Source organism: Hermetia illucens, chromosome 6 (assembly GCF_905115235.1).
Source record: "Hermetia illucens chromosome 6, iHerIll2.2.curated.20191125, whole genome shotgun sequence".
NCBI lineage: Eukaryota > Metazoa > Arthropoda > Insecta > Diptera > Stratiomyidae > Hermetia > Hermetia illucens.
Window position 1 is genome coordinate 84,768,595 of NC_051854.1, and position 21,634 is coordinate 84,790,228.

A 21,634-nucleotide genomic window follows, 5' to 3' on the forward strand; every position below is an offset into this window, starting at 1 on the left:
CCTCCTTTTGCATGTATGGGGACCCCCCTCCCTTAAATTCAACATAAAAGGATCTAACTTACTATAGTTTCCACCTTTCTACCAAATGTGGTGTCGATCATTACAGCTGTCTCTGGGAAAAATGCGTGTGACGAACAGACAGACAGCATTTTCCTGTGCATACGATAAACCAAATGACCGCCATTGATTAGGGAAGAGCTGACTTTAGACATCCAAGAGATGCACTATATCATCTGGCAAGCTAAGGCAACAATGAAGGGACATAATCCGTACTGACAATGCCTAACCCCTTAATCTTAATTGAGCCCAAATTATAGAAGGAAACTTCTCCATTCAAGTTAGATACGAAGAGATCTGTTAAGCTATGAGAGAGAGAATATTCTATGCCACATGACATCACTCCTCTGTAACTCGCATATGGTATAATATGCGTCTGCTCGCTATTATATATAAAGGAGCGATTGCCACCTGTTGTTACTTTGGCCCACGTGATGTGCGGCAGTCTCTGATGACTTGCCTCTTCCCTGGACCATGCGCTCAAACCCGATTTTATTCTCGCAAAGCAATCAAAATACAAGACCCGTTTTACCAAGTTAAACTATCAAAACGATAAACACGAACCAACAAAAATAGTGAAGAATAATGAGCTGCCCTTGGAATTGTAGAAGTAATTATACCACCTACAATCCATGAATATGACAAAAGATAAACCTGAAAACTAAATGAGTTTCTCTATCATTGGAGCAGCCTTATATGTAACAGTTAAGTTCGCCGTAACTGAACTCAATACATAATTATTCAAAGAATTAAAAGAGGTGCATAAATATCCAATCAAATCGTACGCAACTAAAACACACAAGTTACTTTCATTCCTAATATATCCATACAGCATAATTGCAAATATTCAGTTCAAAGCACTCAGCTCTTAAACGGTCAATGAAATCCCAGCATATCCACCAACTATAATAGAGGATGAAAACAGGTTTCGCATTGATACAAACTCTACTCTAAGCGCATTCTTTGAATATCAATAAGAAAAATCTAAACCTGCTTAATAGCGAACATAATGTCACATCATAGATCGGTATTTAAGGTGAACAATCTCAAAGATACTTCGTGAGATAAGTGTAAACTCTGCACTGTTCTGAGACTTAGTAATCCAATTCAAATTCAATCGACTTATGTACGTGCAAATGGTCTCCAACTTCCCTACTTTGGTTACTATCCCATGTAAGAAACATGAAACATTGTGTTTTGATGGTAAACAAAGTGCCGGAGAAAGGTCAAACCAATGCGCATTGAGTTTTCTTGTCTTAGAACAATCAAGGTAAATATTTTCGATTTGTGTACAATTTACACCAATTATCTTAAGTAAAGTAGGTGCGTGCGTCATTCAAAGATTCTCTAATTTACTTTGATTAAAAGACTTCTTTTGATTAATTCTCAAAATAAACAAACAAATATAAAATATTGAAAATTTCCATCAGCACTTGAAAATTTAATTATTACCATTATCTTCAAAATTATTAAGAAAATATAGTGTCTACTCAAGTGACCAGTGGTGCAAAGTTCTCCCATAAATTTGTGAACCAAAACTACAATTTCTTTACCATAGAATTCTCTAGAAACCTCTCTACCTTAAATTGCTATAAATTTTGAATTGAATGCGGAAGTTTCAGGCAATTTACCAACACTAAATTTCGTACCTATTTGTTCATCGAATTTGGTTTAATTTAGGCCCACTATGTAGACCAATGAAGATGCTGATCCCAAAGAAGGACGTTGGAAACGTTCTCCATAAAGATTGAATATCATCTGCTCATTGAGGGGCTCTGTACGACCGAAATTGTGATTTTCAGTTCTTGGCAAGTCAGACAAGAAGCACGGAGGAAGTGTAAAGCGATCCTGATAGGCAAAACAGTATAAAGTGAGTGAAATTCAGTTTTTTTGCCCCGGATGAATGGTGCTCAGAGGTGGCGGTGAGGAAGACGGGGCGGCAACCCTGTCGGCCAAACCAAAACCAAGTGGCCAAGGAGAACTTCCATAGTGGTTGCACCGGGAGACGCTGTATTCACTTTGGTTTGCCGGCCGTGATGCAGCAGGCGAATACTCCAAAGGCCTAATCAGGACGATCAGACCTTAGTCTGCACAGGGACTCATCTGAAGTGGCAAATTGGTCACGAAACCTTACCAGGGATATACTGGCATCATGGGAACCGGGAAAGCCCCTGGACTCTCATACTTCGGATGAACTTCCGTTGTATGTGGGTACAGCTCGGTTATTTGCGGTTGGCCCCCCTAGTGGGAGTTTCATGGTGGTTGTGGTTGTGCTCAAGCGAGAAGAGACCTTCGGGTCTCGGCGTGGTGTTGCGTTTCAACACGGGTGCCGTACTCCTTAGTTCGGTAGAGATTTAGGTAATTCTTGCATCCACCAGTATGAATGCTAAGCCATGCACTTGCTATAGACTGGTACCGTTGTTGCTTGTCTCAGCGGGGCTCTGATTGTGGTCACAAAATCAATCCGTGTCTGAAGAGGACCGTAGGATTAAGTCTCCACGACAGGTACCTACGTAAAAACCATGGACTTAACTGCCCCGGTTTGTCGCACAATTTGCAATAAATCCCATTTGAAATTTAGAGTTTGGTACCAATTGGATTAGGCACGAGGTGCAACACAATAACTTTCATCTTTTTTCTGGAAATAGTTCTTCATTTTTGAAACAGTCGAAAATACTTTAAAATGGTTGTAATTTCCTAAATATTTGGCAAACAATCCTCCGTAGTATACGAAATTATTTCTTAGCTAATCAGATTCAAACAGGCAGCTTAGACAGCACAAGGAGAAATCGTACGCCACCAATTATATATAATTTCCTCGAGCGTGACAACTGGATCAAGGCAATGAGAGACACCTAAAGTTCTTCCTTCCAGGAGGAGCGCCCAAATGGATAAGGTTTAGTTAACATAACACAAGGGGTCAAGCAGTGCACCTCAGGATAGACTGATGAGGAATATAGCTCCCTGAGGCCAACATATCTCTCTCTGAGAGTGAGCTGTCTTTCATCTAGGGCGATGTGTGGCTTTTCAGGGGCCAAGCCTTTCTCTACCAAAACCGTCAGTGATTGGTGCTAGCCACACCCTGCACGAGGTGACCCTACTATTAACAAAACGCTACGGATCTAGACTGAGGAGTCGAAAAACACCTCTTCCAATCCAGAGTGTCATGCGAACCGTGCCCATTGGATAGTTTAGTCGGGGGTAACTGACTGTATTCGAACGGAGCCTCATTGATACCTGGTCGCCTCAGTGAGTAAGTTAGACCTTACCGTGCTACGAGGGGCTATCGCACGGCGGACCTCCTAACCCCCACATTTGTGGGAATCAAATGAGTATGAACAATAAAAAAAAAACTATAACAAATAAAACGGGACCCCGTACCGCAGACAAACTGGTTAATCAGGGAGAGGCGCATCTCCGAAATACTGAGAGCTAGGTGATCATACCCAAGAAGGAAAATGTTGGGACGTCAAGTAGTGCATCCAAGGTCAACATTGGTATACTGCGTGGACAACAACTACTGCTCAAAAAGCAGGGACCAGCAAAAATACGTCTGAGATAAATATATCAGACGTCAGGAAGGAGACAGGTCTCAGTGGCGCAGGTGCTAAATGATACCTGCGCTACCTGAAGGAAGGCCTGAAACCAGCAGAAGCTCTTAAGAAGGCTCAGGATAGACCTAAGCATCCTTTACCGGAGTCGAGAAAGCGGGGAGCAGCAGAGATTAGCCCGCATGAAGGGAATGTTCCCAAAAAAATCCAAACCTGAACCCAAGAGGGAGAAAACCCGGGCAGGTCAGGAGTGACGGCAGGACTCAGGAAGTCCACCATTAGCTATGCTAGTGTGGTCAAGGGCATTCAACTGGCCATATTGCCAAACATGTTTCCCGAGCTACTCATTCGTGAGGAGCAGGGAACAATCGAAGACCTTGTCAGATGTGCAAGGGATGGACTGTGAAACTTGTGTTCACCGGGGTACACATTCGACCAGATCATATACTGGTGGACTGCGCGACGGAAGACACTGCAAAGTGGATTAGGACCATAGTTCTGAAGTTACCAGGCTGGGAAGGAGCAGAATTGTCAACATGTGCTGGAGATGATATACCAGGAGCACACATGGTGAAAGTTTTTCTCCCAAAAGTCGCGACAATAAACACGGAAGACTTCATGGGCCTCTTAATCGCTCAGAATGAGGATCTCTATACGAGTCTTCAGAAGCAAGGTGGAGAGAAAGGGTAAACTCCTCACGATCGCGGTTCAAATCTTGTGATTTGAGGTCGGATATCAATCGACTTAGTTGTGAATAAGTACCTGAGTCAAATCAGGGTAATAATCTCGGCGAAGGCAATGTTGACCACATTGCCTCCTACAGTGTACTCTAGTGTACCGTTAGCGCCTTGAGTGAAGTGCTCTAGCACACTCAAGGTCCTGATCCAAAATGAATTGTCGCGCCAACGATTATTATTATTTTATGTAATTATATTTACTACAAATACTGTTCAGAAAAGATGCCAATATAGTCCTACTGTACCCTACGTAAGTCAGATTCACATTGTTGTGAATGAGCTCATGCTTTCGAATAAAATCATCTTGGAATTTGCATACTCGTATATCGCGTAAAATTCATTGAAACATTCTTTAAACCAATGAATTCTTGCTTCTGGGTTGAAAGTAGATGTGAGTAATTATTTCTGGCCCAAAAAAGATCATGTTTTGCATTTGCAAAAGCAAAGCAATGAGCAAAACTTAAATTTAAGGCCGCTTATTAAATTTTAATCTGATGAATCCTTATTATTTACTTTCCTTTTCGTGTGAATCGGAACCTATTATCTTCCTATACACTAACTTCAGAATATAAACTAACGCAAAATCAGTCAGGACAACGTCTCTTGTATAATCAAACGGAATATTTAATCTATATAACTATGAAATCTATGTAACGTATAAAGCATATAACTCTCCTTTCTTCTTCACACTTTGCTTAAAGCCTGCCTAGTCAAATCTACTTCTCTAGTAGTACAAAATCCACTTACCTGTTCTCTTGATTGCACATGCACAAAATACGTCAAGTCCTCTCCGTTGATCGTAATCTTTCCAGTCCCAGGACAGCGAACAGTAACATCAGCATAAGCACTTTTTCTTTGACATTCTATTCAAAATAAAGAAGAATAATTCACTGTCGACAACTAAGGAAATCGTCTATTATTACCGTAAGTCGTTACGTAAGCCACTCCTTTCTCATCGTACTGCGGTTTCGGGACCTCATCGACAGTTGTTTGGGCAATCAGTGGAACACGATATTTATCTATGAATTCTTTCGCCTTATACGAGAACGGTATTGACAACAGCCGTTCCATAGCGCTAACAAAGTTAGTATATTCGATATCAGCGATCTTCTCCACCAATCTGTCTTCGAGTTTTTCTTTTGAAAGCCACTCATAACCAATAAGATCTCTAATAGAAGAAGAACAATAATTAATAATTCGCAACTATCATAAAGGCCAAAAGCAGCCTCACAGTTTAAGGTTTGGATCTGGCTTTGCCCCCTTGCGATTCATGCGCTCTTCGAAACTGTACAAAGTATTCATCTCTTCAACAATGTCCTGTGAAAAAAGTTCAATGAATAATTTACTTAGGCGCTGCTCAACTTTCACTTACATAAAGAAGTTTAAAAAAGTTCGGCTTCGAAGTGTAAAACATTGGATGAAACGGACGTCCAGTTTCATCAAATTCCGCTGCTTTCCTTGCTGGGAAGATTTCCTCTGGCGGCTTCATCATAGGACGTGCTTTTTTATCGTAGATTCCAGATGGGAAGAGATATTCAATCGCCCTCTGTAATGGAAAATGCATCCATCCTGCTTTAAACTGATCTATCCTATCGGAAATTTCGCACACTTACATCCACATCCTCTTGAGTAAAAGTTTCAGGATCTTCTCCCATCATGTTGGCCAGATGTCGCTTGCCAATTTGGTATTCTAAGGTCTGAGCTTTCATGAATTTATCATGTTCCTGGGCACGTTCCAAATAAGCTTTCATCGCCTTACTAATTGCTTCTTTCTTTACGGCGACGGGGGCTGCTGTTACGGTCACATCATTGGCGAAGTTTGATTGCTGTAATAGTGAAACACACATTACAAAACATGTTATTTCTAGATTACAATACTTGGGTATAAACAGGAGTTGCAGGATGAACTATTGTCGCCGAACCAAAGCCAAGTGGCCGAGAAGAACCTCCATACTGGTGGCATCGGGAGACGCTGTATCACATTGGTTTACCGACCGTGATGCAGTAGGCGAATGCTCCAAAGGTACCGTGGGAACTGAGATAGCCACTAAATTCGCATGCTTCAGGAGAATTCCTTTTGTATGTGCGTTCAGCTTGGTTGTTGCGATTAGCCCCCTAGTAGGAGTTTCATGAGGGTCTTTGGTAACGTTAAAGTGAACAGAGACTTTCGGGTCTCGGCGTGGTGTCGCGTTTCAACAAAGAAGCCGTACTCCTTAGTTTGGTAGAGATTTAGATAGGTCTTGCAGCCACCAGTAAGAATACTGAGTCGGTGCGGTTGTAGCTTTCTCCAGCGAGGCTCTAATTGTGAACACAAAATCAATCCGTGTCTTAAGAAGATCGTGGGATTAAGTCCCCGAGACAGATACCCACGTTAAGCCCAGAGACGCAACTGTCAGCACCCCTGAAGTTGAGGAAGCAATAAACCAAATTAAATTGATGAAAACAACAGGACTTGATGACATCGCATCTGAGCTTTAGTAGCCCAGCAGAATGTTCAAATTACCGTCTGATCCGATCCATGTACCATGCAGATTTTTTAACGCATTCTTGACACCCGTGTTCGCGAAATCAATCAAGAAACCGCGAATCAAGCCGGGTTGGTCAAGAATTGCGGAACTACTGACGCAATACACACTGCGTGGTTACTCATGGAGAAACACCGTGAGAAACATCACCCTCTTCACATTGCATTTCTGGATCTGGAGAAAACATTTCACCGTGTACAACACGAATTCATCTAGTTTGTTCTACGACAACACCTAGTGCCAGAAAAACTCGTGCGGTAAGTTAAATTTCTCTATCACGATCCGAAAACTAGAGTTCGAAGTGTCTCTGTCGAAGTTCATCAAGGAAGCGCCCTCTCTTCACTCCTCTTTGCCTTTCACATGGGACATCCAACGTCTAGGACCCTATACACTGCTTTATGCAGATGATCTCAAGGAACTTGTCCAAAAATGGAATATTGCCTTATGCAACACGGTCTCAGATTGAATCTGAATAAAACTGAATTTTTGACGTCCCCTTGAAACAGGCACAATTCCTGTGAATGGCGCTATCAGCCAATGGAGAACTGCGTTATTAAATTTCTTCACGCATTAACGCAACTTGGATGATGATCGACGTATCAACGAACGTCTCAAATCTAAAATTTTCCGCAATATTGTACATCTTATCGTTCTCTAGGGTTCTGGGTGTTGGCTGACTATAAAAGAAAATAAACCGCTCCCCAACAAACTCCTTAGATCCCTGCACTCCTTCTCTACTGTTCTGCTCCAAATCCTATTTGGGAGACCGACTCGTCGGCCATCTTGGGATAGTGGATCCCACTGCATGACGTAGCCAGCAATGCAATTGTGGCGGCAAAGTGGAGATGTGTACCACTCACTGCATACCGTCCGCATTTCAGTGGGATTATGAAACGTTGGCACCGGATGCTGTAGACCGCCTTAATGGCTCGCGACGACCCGTCGTGTTCAATCGTCGTGTTTCATCCTGCTCGGCAGCCCACCAAGAGGAATTCACGGCCAGCCCTGCGAAGATGTTGTATGGGGAGAATCTGTGGCTCCCCGTCGATGCTGTGCTGCATCTGTATAAGAATTCGAGTTCCAGACTGCGGCTGACTCCACCTCCAGGGGCCAAAAGACTTGCTCGCAGGTCCTCATCAGGATAGACGCGCCTCGTAAGCCTGGGTGCTGCGGCTTTTATTTAAGGGCCCCTGGAGTGACGGAGGCTCTTTTAAGCACGACGGCTGGAACGGACCTAAATCTGTCTCGTCGAGACTAGAAGCTTTCGCCGAACCGAGGGGCGCTCCAAAGAAACCGTTGCGAAACGTTAGATTCGTCCGGTAACACCATTGGTCTCAATAACGTCCCGGGCTCTTCCCACGCAATTTCAGCTGGGGCGGTGTGATGCGGTGACACAGCGAAGATGCGAACCACCCACTGCATCGCCGACAGTTTGAGCACTTCCGCCGACGCACTGGACTGCCACCAACAAATCAGGCGGCCTGGCACGAGGCCAACGCATTACGCTTCTCTCTTGCCTGGACGGCCGCATGTAAGCTGTTTTTTATCATCATAGAATTATCCCAGTCTATAGCAGATTCACTTACTCCGTATTTAAGTATAATTATTACCAATCTTGTCAATTCACTTTCCAATCAAACAAATCGTAAAAAAACAATCTAGACGCGAGTGAATCCTATTGACAAAGTAACACTGCGAGTGATAGCCACATTAGTGATAGTTATACAAGTGTCGCTCCTACCTAATATGTCCACTTCCGCCTTCCGATCACAGTGCACAGTGCCGGGCCTGTCCACCAACCAAATTTGACCTTTGTGATTGTATCAGGCCAGCGTACTCCGATGATAATCGTAGACAGGAGTTGGAACTTTGGAGCTTCTGAGTAACAGTGGAGTTCCTTTTCTATGTACTACTAACACAGAACATTCTCAACTTGATCTTGGGGTTGAGATAACTATATTTCCAGGCGCAAAAGCGGATCTAGCACTGTTAATGCATTGGACAACATCCAGTTCGGTGTCACCGTTGGCAGAAACCACGCTTCCTAGATATACTAGGTTGTTCCACATGAAATGGCGGTTTTTGGTTATTGGTTAAAATTACAACTTATTAGCCAAAATAATCACCAGTTTCCCAACGAGATACAAGCGTATTTATACCACTTTTATAAAAATCAGGATTTCTGGGAGCTATGTATTCTTCCAGATCATTTTTAACAGCTGCTCCGTCATTGAATATTTTCTCAACGACAAAGTGGTCCAGATGTTTACAGAAATGGTAATCAGTGGATGACAGTTCTGGTAAATATTGTGGGTGGTATAGACCAAAGTCTCTGCACCATGCATCGGTACGCATAAGCAAATTATACTGGATCAAATCAACAATTGGCACCCTAATGTAATATAAAATTCACGATGGAAGAGGAATAATACGGTGGCATATCCTTCCTCGGCATCAACGTGCTAAAGAGGAATAATTGCCTCAAATTCGATATATATAGGAAACTATCGAATACACAACGTACCATTGTCTGGACGTCAAATCACTCACATCAGCATAAAGTGGCCGCCTACCGATCCATGGTGCACAGACTTTTGTCTATACCCCTCACTAAAGAAAAGTTCGAAAAAGAAAAGGCATACATTGTGGATACAGCTAGAAAAAATGGATTTCGGCCAACTCTAATTCAGAACTTAATTAGGAAGATGCAAGGTACGAAGGAATGAAATTGGCTAACAACTTTGTTCGAACAAGAGAGGATGAAGATGGACACACAACGAGCCAACATAACTTACTCTATGGAAATGTTCCCAGCTTTGCGACGAAATTTGGTCAAAGAAGGCATCGAAGCAGTAGGATTAAACAGGAATTACACGCTCAAAACGCAATCAAGCAAGGAAAAAGGCCCAAAGAAGGAAGAGGACAAAAGCGATATCTACAAAATGTCTTGTAAAGATTGCCCTCGTAGGGCAAACCAAACGGCTAGTCAACACTCGGGTCAAGGAACATTTAAAAGAAACTGAGGTAATAAAACGGGGCAGAAAAACACATATTAATTCTGAAGTCAGGAGCCTCAGGAGCATCGGATGAATACAGATATGGGTAACGCCCACTCATCTCTCTATTCACTATTAACACAAAGGGGATATGGTAATAAAGAATTAAGATATAATTGAGGCCTAGCCATTAAGATAATTAGATTAAAATAAAGTACATATTTAGATTAAGGATATTGTTGGGATTATTCCGCTGAAGAAGGAAGCAAGTGGCTGCCGAAATACCTATCCGGGGAAGTAAACTAAATTCATTTACTGAAAGGAAAGTAGAATCAGTTTGTTTGTTCGGACATGGATTCATTTTGTTTCGCTCAAGGAGAGAAGTGTATGCTTCTAATCATCATGTTTTATGCCACTCCGTAAATTGATGCAAGTTATGTGGAACCCATTTGTCCATCTTTTTCACCTTTCCGATCGAACACCTTACTTTTCTGCGATATCTCGAACTGATTATCGAGGCTTAGAATCGTCAAAAAACTTAAAATGCCCATCGTCAATGTCGGGCGACCTTACCCGCGTGGCTCATTTTCAAAACCCATATCTTCTGGTTGAAACTTTCTAAAAAAATTCAATCCAATGTTAACATTCCTTGTTGCCTCTGCTGCATTGTGTCTTAGTTTAAACTCAAGCTAAAGAATTACCATTTTTGGCTCCGATCCATTTTTTCTGAAATTACTTACGATACATACGATGAGACTATAAAAGACAATGAACGTCTTGCGGTAATGAAGACGACGATGTTGCGTTGGACTAGTGGCGTGACACGGTTTGATCACATCTGAAATGAGGATATCCGCGATCGATGGGGTTGCACCGATCGTGGAAGAAATTGCGAGAGAGGCGTATTCGATGGTATGGTCATGTAATTCGTGCTAACGAGATTTCACGTACCAAGATTGGTCTGAACATCGAAGTCGATGGTAAACGACCAAAAGGCAGGGTGAAACAACGGTGGCTTGATACGGTGGATGAGGATTTAAAAGCCTCGAGATTGCACCCAGATCAAGCATTCGATAGAGCTAAATGGCGAAACCGATCACGACGAGCCGACCCTGCTTGTGAACGGGACAAAGGCTGAAGGAAAAGAAGAAGGTAGTATTGCGTGGTAGTAACCCTGGACGTGAAAGATGCATTCAATTTGGCCAATTGGAATCTAATACGGAAATTCCTGGCGAAAGTTGGCATTCCCGCCTATCTTGCTGCTATCATCAATAGTTATTTAACTGAAAGGAAGCTCTGGTATGACACTGGTGACGGAACCTCGGAGTATGTTATTTATTTAACTAACGGACAACAAACAGATAGAATTCCAATTAATTATTGTCCTCAGGAGGAAGAGGAGAAAGTAAAAAACTTATCCTACGTTTAAAATTACTTAAAGTAGGGAAGTTAAAAGGACCAAGCTGTTTTGCATTATAATTACGGCAAAACCTGGGAATCGGGGAATGAAAATAGACTTCGAGCTCCGCGAAGGGCACGTTGAAAATATCTGCGTTACATGTGTCATAAGACCCAGGACGGCTGGTGATCTCGTCAGCGGTGGAGCAGTCCATCAGGCCCGAGGAAAGTTTAAAGAATGTGCATAGATCCAGATAGGATCTACGCTGTTGTAGGAAGGGAAGGTTTAGAAAGCGGAGGCGGGAGGGATAATCCACACGAGGGAAGCTTTTCTTAAAGAAGAGAGAACGGATGAATTTACGTTGCACATTTTCAAGGGCAAGACAATCACAGTTACGAGTGGGTGGCCAGATCACGGAGCAATACTCGAGGGTATTCCTCACAAGGGAATTGAAGAGAGCTAAGGAGGGTTGGATGGAGTCAAAATCAGAGGAGGAGCGAAGAATAAAGCCTGACAATTTTGCTGCTCGATTGATGACATCGAGGCAATGGGTGTCAAAGCGGAGCTTATTGTCGAAAGTGACTCCGAGGTCTTGAGTGGAATTTAAGCAGGATAAGGAATGCCCGTCAAACGAGTAGGAGAAAGAAGTGGGTGAGGATTTTAGGGAGTAGCACATAGAGTGACACTTTCTGACGTTTAGCGCTAAACCATTAGTCGAGCACCAACGAACCAGAGTGTCCAGGTTATTCTGAAGGGAAACACAATCTATAGGCGACGATATAGCGGAAAACAGCTTAAGGTCGTCTGCATAGAGCAAACAGGGACAAGTAAGGAGGGGAGGAAGGTCGTTAATAAAAAATAAAAATAGCAAAGGACCCAGAATAGACCCCTGTGGGACGCCAGAAGAGGGGGAGAAGGAGCGGGAAGTACAGCCGTCAAAAGAGACACGGCAGGATCGGTTGGAAAGGTAAGAGGCAAGCCATAAAACAAGTGGTATGGGAACGTTTAGGGACGAGAGTTTGGATAGAAGTATCTTGTGATTTACAGTGTCGAAGGCTTTCGCGAAGTCAGTGTAAATGGTATGCACTTCTTGCCGTGAATTTAGACATTTAGCGACAAAGTTGGTAAAGTCAAGCAGGTTGAAGGCAGTGGACCTACGTTTAACGAAGCCGTGCTGTTCTTTCACTATGTGATGGCCAAAGTGGGCGGACAACCAGTCGCTGACATATCTTTCCAGGATTTTGGAACAGGAGGAGAGGAGCGAAATGGGACGGTAATTCTCGGCAAGCGAACGATCGCCACTTTTGTGAATGGGGATAATGAGAGCCTCTTTCCACAAGCTGGGAAAATGATTCTCTTCAAGGCTTTTGTTGAAAATAAGAGATAGGGGAAGGGAGATGGACTTACCAGTTTTAAGCAAAAAGAGGTTTGGAAGACCATCGTGGCCAGGTCCGACCTTGGCATCAAGTTCGCCAATGAGGTATTCGGCAAGGATAGGGGTAAGTAGGGGAATGGTAGGCGATGCGGGGCAGGCTACATCTACTATCGGGAGGGATTCGGAGGAAGGGGGAGGAACATAGACTGACGAAAAATAGCGGCAGAGTAAATCACAAGATTGTTGGGGGGAGTCAGCTGAGAAGCCAGAGAATTTAATGGACGGAGGGGATAACTGGGCGGGAGTTGCGAATGTGGGACCAGAAAGGTTTCAAATTTCCGCGCTTTAATAAGTCTTCCACGCTGGACAAATATTCGTGTCTTGACTTACATATTAAAGATTTGACCGAGGAACGAAGGGATTTGAAAAAAACTAAGTCAGGAACGTTTCTAGAAGACAGGAACTTCTTTCTCGCAGTCTGCTTTTGACGTAGTTTTTTGTGAATTTCAGTGGTGAACCAGACGGGGTAAGAGCGTAAGCACTTAGGAGAGGAGGGAACGTAACAAGGAAGAAGATCAGATAAAATGGTATAGAAAGTGTTGAGTGCTTGGTCAAATGTAAATGGAGAGAGCAGGGGGACCCAGTTGATTGACGCCAGGGCTAGGTTCAGACCTTCGAAGTTCGCCTTACGAAAGCTGAACTTGGTAGACTTGCGAGCGACAGGAGAGTGGAGTCGGGATATCTGAACATCGAACTCGAGAGCAGGATGATGGGCGTCAGGGGCAACGTAAGACAGAGCATGAAGGGATTGGGAAAGATAACGTACAGGAAGGTTAGAGAGGACAAGGTCAAGAGTACGATCTAAGTGATTTCTAGAGAGGTTAAATTGGAGGGCCCCACAGGTGTACATGAAAGTGGATAGAGGAAGGGAAGGATGGGTCGAGTTATTAGGGAGGAAGGGAAGGCCAGGAGTAACGGACCAGGAGAGCATAGGAAGATTAAAGTCACCACAGAGGATGAAAGGAAGTGAGGGAAACAAAACGGTTAGGGCCTCTGATAATCTGTCGAAGAAATTCTCGTACAGAGAAGGCGGGCTTAGGCAGGGAAAATATACACACGATATGATAAAGGGGCATACGTTTGGCGGAAGGACACGTATGGTAACGGAATCGTAGGAGGAGGAGGAGGAGGAAAAGATGATTTCGGCACGGAGAGGGGACTTAACAGCTATAAGGCACCTCCGCCAGTTGTCTTGCCAAGCGCAACGCAGTCTCTGTCACAACGAAAGACAGAGTAACCTTCGAGGAGCTCAGAATCTAAAATCCTGTCATCTAGCCAGGTTTCAGAAATGCTGATGACATGATGTTGGAATGCTAAGGCAGACAGTTTGAAATCCGACAGCTTGGTCCTTAGACCCCTTATATTTTGATAAAATAGCGTATAGTTATTGGAATCATTCAAGTTCGGCGAGGCAGGCGGGTGGGCCGGAAATTTTCGCGAATCTTAGACGAAGACCCCCTGTGGCCAAAAGCAGGATTGGACGATAGCATCGAAGTCATGGGGATATGTCACTTTGAAGGAAGCTATCACTCGGTCAGGAGAGCCATCCTTCGTCAGCTTCACACAGGAAAGAGGTGACAAAGTTGAGTTGCTTTTGCTTCTGATATAGACCAGAATTTCGTCGGGCGTAGTGGAGTACGCTAGCCTTGACACGAACAGCTGTTTCGGTGGCGAGGCGACGTTCAATTGGGGGCCGCTCGGACGACATGAGGTCGGAAGGGCCTGCGGTTCAGCGGTGGCGGGCGTCGATGATACACAGGAGGAAGCGTGCGGTGGTGCTAATGTAGCGACTGTAGTATAAACGTCAGAACTTCGCAGCGCATCCGATGTTGCGTAGGGAACTTGTCCCTCGGATGGTGGATTTTTCAATAGGCTAGCGGACGTCATCGGGTTGATACCATCTTTTATGGACACACTGGAATAGAGCGAGGCAGATGGAGGCAGAGAATTAGAATTAGTCGACCGGGGCGGCTTAGGTATGGCGCCAGTTTTGTTGGCTGCAGTCGCCGGCGAGGTATAAGCAGAGCCAGTCAGCGGCATCTCAGGAACTGCAGCTCGATAAAGCAGCAGCTTGCGGGGGCAGAATTGTCGGCGATTTTGAAACTGCAAGTTGAATCAACGCCAAAGTCGCCGTGTGTTGATGCAGCAGCTGAATTGCATCCGATAGCGTGGTACCGCAGCAGGCGTTACAACGATAGGTAACGTTAGGGGAAAATTTAGCCCGAATGTCTATAAACGCAGAGGGAATACCCAAGCACTTGGCGTGGAAGGTCGCACCACAGTACCCATCGCAGTCAAAAATGTTGTTTCCGCGTGTGTACCCCAGGGCTCCATATTGGGTCCACTACTGTGGAACATCATGAACAACGATGTACTTAATCTTCCCCTTCCGAGGGAAGCCACAGTGATGGGTTACGCTGACGACATAACGCTGGCTGTTGTCGCAAAGCATCTCGAAGATCATCATCATCATCAACGGCGCAACAACCGGTATCCGGTCTAGGCCTGCCTTAATAAGGAACTCCAGACATCCCGGTTTTGCGCCGAGGTCCACCAATTCGATATCCCTAAAAGCTGTCTGGCGTCCTGGCCCACACCATCGCTCCATCTTAGGCAGGGTCTGCCTCGTCTTCTTTTTCTACCATAGATATTGCCCTTATAGACTTTCCGGGCGGGATCATCCTCATCCATACGGATTAAGTGACCCGCCCACCGTAACCTATTGAGCCGGATTTTATCCACAACCGGACGGTCATGGTATCGCTCATAGATTTCGTCATTGTGTAGGCTACGGAATCGTCCATCCTCATGTAGGGGGCCAAAAATTCTTCGGAGGATTCTTCTCTCGAACGCGGCCAAGAGTTCGCAATTTTTCTTGCTAAGAACCCAAGTTTCCGAGGAATACATGAGGACTGGCAAGATCATAGTCTTGTACAGTAAGAGCTTTGACCCTATGGTGAGACGTTTTGAGCGGAACAGTCTTTGTAAGCTGAAATAGGCTCTGTTGGCTGCCAACAACCGTGCGCGGATTTCCTCATCGTAACTGTTATCGGTTGTGATTTTCGACTCTAGATAGGAGGAATTATCAACGGTCTTAAAGTTGTATTCTCCTATCTTTATCCTTCCCGTTTGACCAGTGCGGTTTGATGTTGTTGGTTGATTCGTCTTCGGTGCTGACGTTGCCACCATATATTTGGTCTTGCCTTCATTGATGTGCAACCCAAGATCTCGCGCCGCCTGCTCGATCTGGATGAAGGCAGTTTGTACGTCTCGGGTGGTTCTTCCCATGATGTCGATATCGTCAGCATAGGCCAGTAGTTGGGTGGACTTGAAGAGGATCGTACCTCTTGCATTCACCTCAGCATCACGGATCACTTTCTCGAGGGCCAGGTTAAAGTGGACGCATGATAGCGCATCCCCTTGTCGTAGACCGTTGTTGATGTCGAATGGTCTTGAGAGTGATCCTGCTGCTTTTATCTGGCCTCGCACATTGGTCAGGGTCAGCCTAGTCAGTCTTATTAATTTCGTCGGGATACCGAATTCTCTCATGGCCGTGTACAGTTTTACCCTGGCTACGCTATCATAGGCGGCTTTAAAGTCGATGAACAGATGGTGCAACTGTTGTCCATATTCCAACAGTTTTTCCATCGCCTGCCGCAGGGAGAAAATTTGATCTGTCGCTGATTTGCCTGGAGTGAAGCCTCTTTGGTATGGGCCAATGATGTTCTGGGCGTATGGGGCTATCCGGCCTAGCAGGATAGTGGAGAATATCTTATAGATGGTACTCAGCAACGTGATACCTCTATAATTGCTACACTGTGTGATATCTCCCTTTTTATGTATGAGACAGATAATGCCTCGTTGCCAATCGTCAGGCATTGATTCGCTGTCCCATACCTTGAGCACAAGTTGATGAACCACTTGGTGTAATTGGTCGCCTCCATATTTAACCAATTCGGCTGTAATTCCATCGGCTCCTGGCGACTTATGATTTTTTAGCCGATGAATTGCACGGACTGTTTCTCCTAAACTTGGTGGTGGCAGTATTTGTCCGTCGTCTTCAGTTGGCGGGACCTCCAACTCGCCGATGTTCTGGTTGTTCAGTAGCTCATCAAAGTACTCAACCCATCGCTCGAATATGCCCATTCTGTCGGAAATCAGATTTCCCTCTTTGTCTCTCGAAGATGCTGAGTTATATTCAAGCGAGGCAATCAGTGCTGTTAAAAGTTGGCTAAATAACTCTGGTCTGACACTTGCGGAGGAAAAAACAGAAGCGGTGCTCATCACTAATCGCCGGAAGAGAAATTACGCCTGTATTAGAATCGAGAATCATGTCATTAATTCCAAGCCGACCATCAAATACTTGTGGGTGGTGATAACATAGACAGGAAGCTCAGCTATAGGCAACACTTGTAGTATGTTTGCGATAAATCATCCACTGCTAGTATGGCCCTCGCGACGATGATGCCGAACGTGGGAGAGCCACGGCATACCTCTAGGTTCCTTATAGCCAGGGTGGTGACTTCAATCATGCTCTATGCGACCCCAGTTTGGAGGGAGGCGTTGCGGATGTCAGTTAACACTAACAAACTGAGTGCAGTCTACAGGAGGACAGCCTTGAGGGTATGCTCTGCCTTCAGGGCTGTCTCAGATGATGGAGCATTCGTCATCTCTGGAATGATGCCGATTGACATCTTGGCAGATGAGATGGCAAAAATATACAATGCAAAGTCTCCCTTATCGCAGACGAAGATCACTGAGAGGGAGAGATCCATAAGTAGATGGCAAGAGCGGTGGAAACGCTCGAGAAATGGTCGATGGACTCACAGGCTCATTCCTGCCATCAAGGAGTGGTTGGAGAGACGACACGGTGAGATTAATTATAATCTCACCCAGTTTCTCACGGGGCACGGAAGATATCGCCAATACCTGCACAGGTTTAAATTGGAGACCTCACCCGATTGTCCAAGTTGCGATAGAGTCCCAGAGGACCCAGAACATATATTCTTCCACTGTCCGAGATTTGTGGAAAAAAGGAGGAATCTAGAGGAGACATAAGTTGAGAAAAGAACTAAGTGTTTTTTCCTTATCCTGTAAATATTTTTATTTTTCCCCCGCACACAAATATTTCGGAAACCACGTACCTCCTTCCTTAGTGCTAGTACCTAATCCACATGGACATTAATTTCAACCTAGAGGAGACTCTAGGAGAGGTGCTGGTACCAGAAAATCTTTTGGCGAAAATAGTAGTACAAGAGAATTGGGATGCGGCCAACTGCATGATAGCATCTATCCCAAATAAACTGCGAAAAGCAGAGGAGAGGAGAAAAACGCGGTCACGTACGCCTCGTATAAAAGAAAGGTGATTAAGCTAGAATGAACTGACTCCGCCCCGTGATGTAATACCTTAGGGTGGTTCCGCGGGGCAGAGACGGAATCTGGGGTGGTTTTAGTGGGTAAAAAGCCCACAAACTGGTGTGTCCAGACCAGTGTCTTTTGAAGATTTCCACCTCCTCAAAAAAAAGACAGACTTAAAAAGGAATGTGTTTGCTTCAATCTCAGGGATCGATAGCGTCCACGCGACTGCAGTTTGGAAGCTAGCCGAGGTCCAAATAAGGCCTAATTTCGATTCGAATTTCGAGTTTATAATTGAGGGTTATGTACTGCGATTGTTAACGACCTATCTGCCAAATGAGAACCTGACGGAAACAGGCTCAAGATGAACGAGTAAACTATGACTAGTTGATCCGAAATATGACGTCAAGACGAGCATTGATCTGATTGTGGGAGCAGATGTATTTGTTCCATACAGTGCTACAGTGGTTCTTCGAGACGGAAGTTGTTCCAAATGATGTACCGATCGAGAACGAATGTGAAGTAATTTATGAGAGAATGGTCCAGCATGGATTAGACGGAAGGTACGCGGTTGCATTGTCATTCAAAATGGATCCCTAATTAATGCCGTTAGGTAACTCCGGAAATGGGGCAACTCAAAACGGATGATGATTTGCGCGTGGAATATCATAAGGCGATGCAAGAGTACACCGATTTAGGTCACATGGAGCGAGTAACCCCCTTTGACGGAGAGGATAGGGATGTATAATACCTTCCACATCACCCGGTAATAAAGATGGAAGTACCAAGAAACGACCAGTTTATGACGCCTCAGTGGCACCAGTTTAAACGACCTGCTACATACCGGCCCCAAATTGCAGGAGGACCTAGCCCAGATAAGATGCTAAAATGAAGGAAATTTCAATATGCCGCGTCCTCCGATGTAGAAAAAAAGTTCCGTATGATTAATATCCAATCAAGTCATAGGGACTAGGGACATACCGGTTCAGGAATACCTCCTAACAAAAAACTCCTGCGACATTTCTTGCGATTAGAACGCTGTTGCAATTAACGGAGGACGAAGGACAAAAATTCGCCATAGCGGCGGAGAGACTACGAAAGGACTTTTACGTAGACAATGTTCTATCTGGAGCAGAAACGAAGCAAGAGGCGAGACATCTGGTACAGCAGAGACCGGAATTACTTTTCATCGGTCCCTGCTACTCGATATATATATTTTTCCATCCAACGCCGATGTTTTTTAAATTATTGAATAGCGAAGCCAACTTGGGAGACATCCTTTCCCTCCCCTTTGTTTTTGAATGTACCTCCTACAATTATCAGATCGACACTACTAAAAACAAGAACGCTGGGAGTATAAACAATTCACTATATGTAAGGCTTAACATTGTTTCACCGCCAAATACAAAATTATACCTGGAGGGATCAGTTTTAAAAAATCTTCCCCTAAAATCAAATGTAAACAGATCGCTGTCTAGGTTATGTTCATGATTCACATCGCTTAATCTTAGCTTTATGAAGTCAACATCCGCACGTACCTTCACTGATGCCAGAAGTCCAGTTGACCGTCTCTCCAGTAGTTGTCCGGCGCCTTTTGTTAGGTTTAAACGTCTCAAAATACAATGTAAATTCCCCGACATGTCGGACCCGCACAGTCCCAATAAGTTCAAATGACAATCAGCTGCTATTGATATTCGGAACGTTTCGCCCATTTTCCGACTGTTCCCGTACGGGAAGAACGACACAGAACCTACTTCCGCTCATTGTACCGGTTGGAAATGAAACAAACGAAATAATGGAATTCACAGCGAAATTTATTTATTATCGTCATCAATTGATGTATCCACTCCACTTTCCTCGGTGGGATCTTTTTCTGCATTGGAAAGGTCTTCCATATTTCCATGCTGGGAAGTCTCAGCATCGTAAATGGGGAAATTTACCATCATTTTACGTTTCATTTCATCGTGATTTGCCTCGATCAATTGCAATTGGCTCTCTAAATTTTTAAACTCAACGTCCACTGTATAGGCAACAACTACAATAAAAGATAACGCGAAAATTAATCGAAAAAACAACCAGAAAACAAAAATACTCACTTTCCAGTTCCGTCAGTTTGTTAAATGCGTCGGCGATTTCCCTCTTCAGCTTTAAGGCTTTTGCCAACAGCTGCCCATCTGTTAACTGCTTAACGCTGGCTGCAGAATGCGCAGATTGCATGGGCTTTGCGTTATCCTGCTGGTCCGACATGTTAAATTTCAATCCAGAATTTGGGGAAAAGCAAGCTCGTTAGAAACCTTTCAACTATTCCACTTGGCAATGAAGGACGATCTACATCGAAAAGCGTTGTCGCGAAATGGGCACAGCAGATGGAACTAATTTGCTCTATTTAACCCGTAACATAGCGGCAGATGTCTTCGAAAATTCTTCCAATCTAGAAAACCATTTTGTTTGGTCAGCTTCACTCACAGTGATGCATTTATATGAAATGTAAGCCAGAAAGTACATCTCGTTCCGATATCTACTCAAATAAAATAAATAAGAGTATATCGCCATGTTTTAGAATTTACCCGAATATCTTCGTCAAATTCATCTTAGAAGTAAACAATTTGGTAGCAGTAAAGGCGATAATATAAGACAGATTTCCGCAACTCAAAGTTTTTCATGGCACATAAATTTATTGCTCTCTCGAAGACGTCTATGACGTCATAACCAGATAAAGTGAACTTATATAAACGGGGGGTTCCCTGGAGACATTTCAGTGTTCTTTTCTTAGCCTTTATTAGTTATTTGTATATCAGTATCAATTACTTATTTAAGACTGCGGCTACGGCTACGGCTGTGATTTCCTCATCCAGCAGCTTTCTTTGCATATTTATTATTTTCCTGTTATGGGCCGCGTCCTTAAAGCACTATTCTGCTTCTTTTATTGCTTTTTTAATGGGTGGGGGTGGAAATCTTAAAAGGATGCTACTGCGCCAGGTTGCAGCAGTGTGTGGAATTTTCACCCACTAAAACCACCCCCACTTCCCCGCCCATATTCTCGTGGGACCACCGTGAAGTATTATTTCGCGAGGAGGGCTCTGGTTTACACCAGCCCAACTAAGTCAAGCGTCCGTCGCCCTATCCGAGCTCGCTCCAGTTCCTTCAGCTTCTCTGGCTCGCTGTGTTATCCTGTGTTGCTAGAGATGAACTAGCCTCTGTTGTCTTTTCGCGGGCATAGTCCAAGTGCCCCTTGAAGCTCAACTTGGCATCGATCAATACCCTCAGATATCTAATGATCGATTTTGAAACGACCTCATGATTACCAACGCGGATTTTCACAGTGTTGTTTTTCCTGCAATTGGTAATAAGGACGGCCTTCGTCTTATTTTCCGCTAGGTCCAATTTCACCATTTGAAACCATGCTTTGATAGCATGATTGGTTTCACTTGCATACAGTTCCACGTCCTGGTGGTCTTTCGCAACTACTAGCAATGCCAGGTCATCTGCAAAACCAATCAATGTTGCCTCCCTTGGCACGCGAAGGCCGAGCAGTCCCTTATATATTATGTTCCACAGCAGGGGCCCCAGTACCGAGCA

General features: G+C 44.2%; 2 protein-coding genes across 2 annotated transcripts in view; both read right to left on the minus strand.

Moving 5' to 3' along the window:
* Positions 1-19,730, minus strand: part of LOC119658852 (28S ribosomal protein S9, mitochondrial) — a 162,219-nt gene extending 142,489 nt beyond the window's left edge. The window contains exons 1-6 of the mRNA XM_038066604.1: positions 19,594-19,730; positions 5,959-6,171; positions 5,718-5,891; positions 5,577-5,662; positions 5,269-5,513; positions 5,093-5,208 (exon numbers count right to left, since the gene is read on the minus strand). Of these exons, the coding sequence (XP_037922532.1) occupies positions 5,093-5,208; positions 5,269-5,513; positions 5,577-5,662; positions 5,718-5,891; positions 5,959-6,171; positions 19,594-19,695 (936 nt within the window). The 5' untranslated portion in view covers positions 19,696-19,730. The remainder of the gene's footprint in view (positions 1-5,092; positions 5,209-5,268; positions 5,514-5,576; positions 5,663-5,717; positions 5,892-5,958; positions 6,172-19,593) is intronic.
* Positions 19,731-19,869: 139 nt separating this feature from the next.
* LOC119660064 lies at positions 19,870-20,346 on the minus strand. The gene is made up of 2 exons (XM_038068443.1): positions 20,152-20,346; positions 19,870-20,090 (listed from the first exon to the last, which is right to left on the minus strand). The coding sequence occupies exons 1-2, from the start codon at positions 20,300-20,302 to the stop codon at positions 19,870-19,872; spliced, it is 372 nt and encodes a 123-aa protein (XP_037924371.1). The 5' UTR covers positions 20,303-20,346.
* Positions 20,347-21,634: the final 1,288 nt, after the last annotated feature.

Excerpts from the sequence above, each read along its gene's own strand:
- LOC119660064 (XM_038068443.1), bottom strand. The coding sequence starts at position 20,302 with ATGTCGGACCAGCAGGATAACGCAAAGCCCATGCAATCTGCGCATTCT. Across the intron at positions 20,091-20,151 it reads CAAACTGACGGAACTGGAAA|TTGTTGCCTATACAGTGGAC; the intron begins GTGAGTATTTTT and ends CTTTTATTGTAG.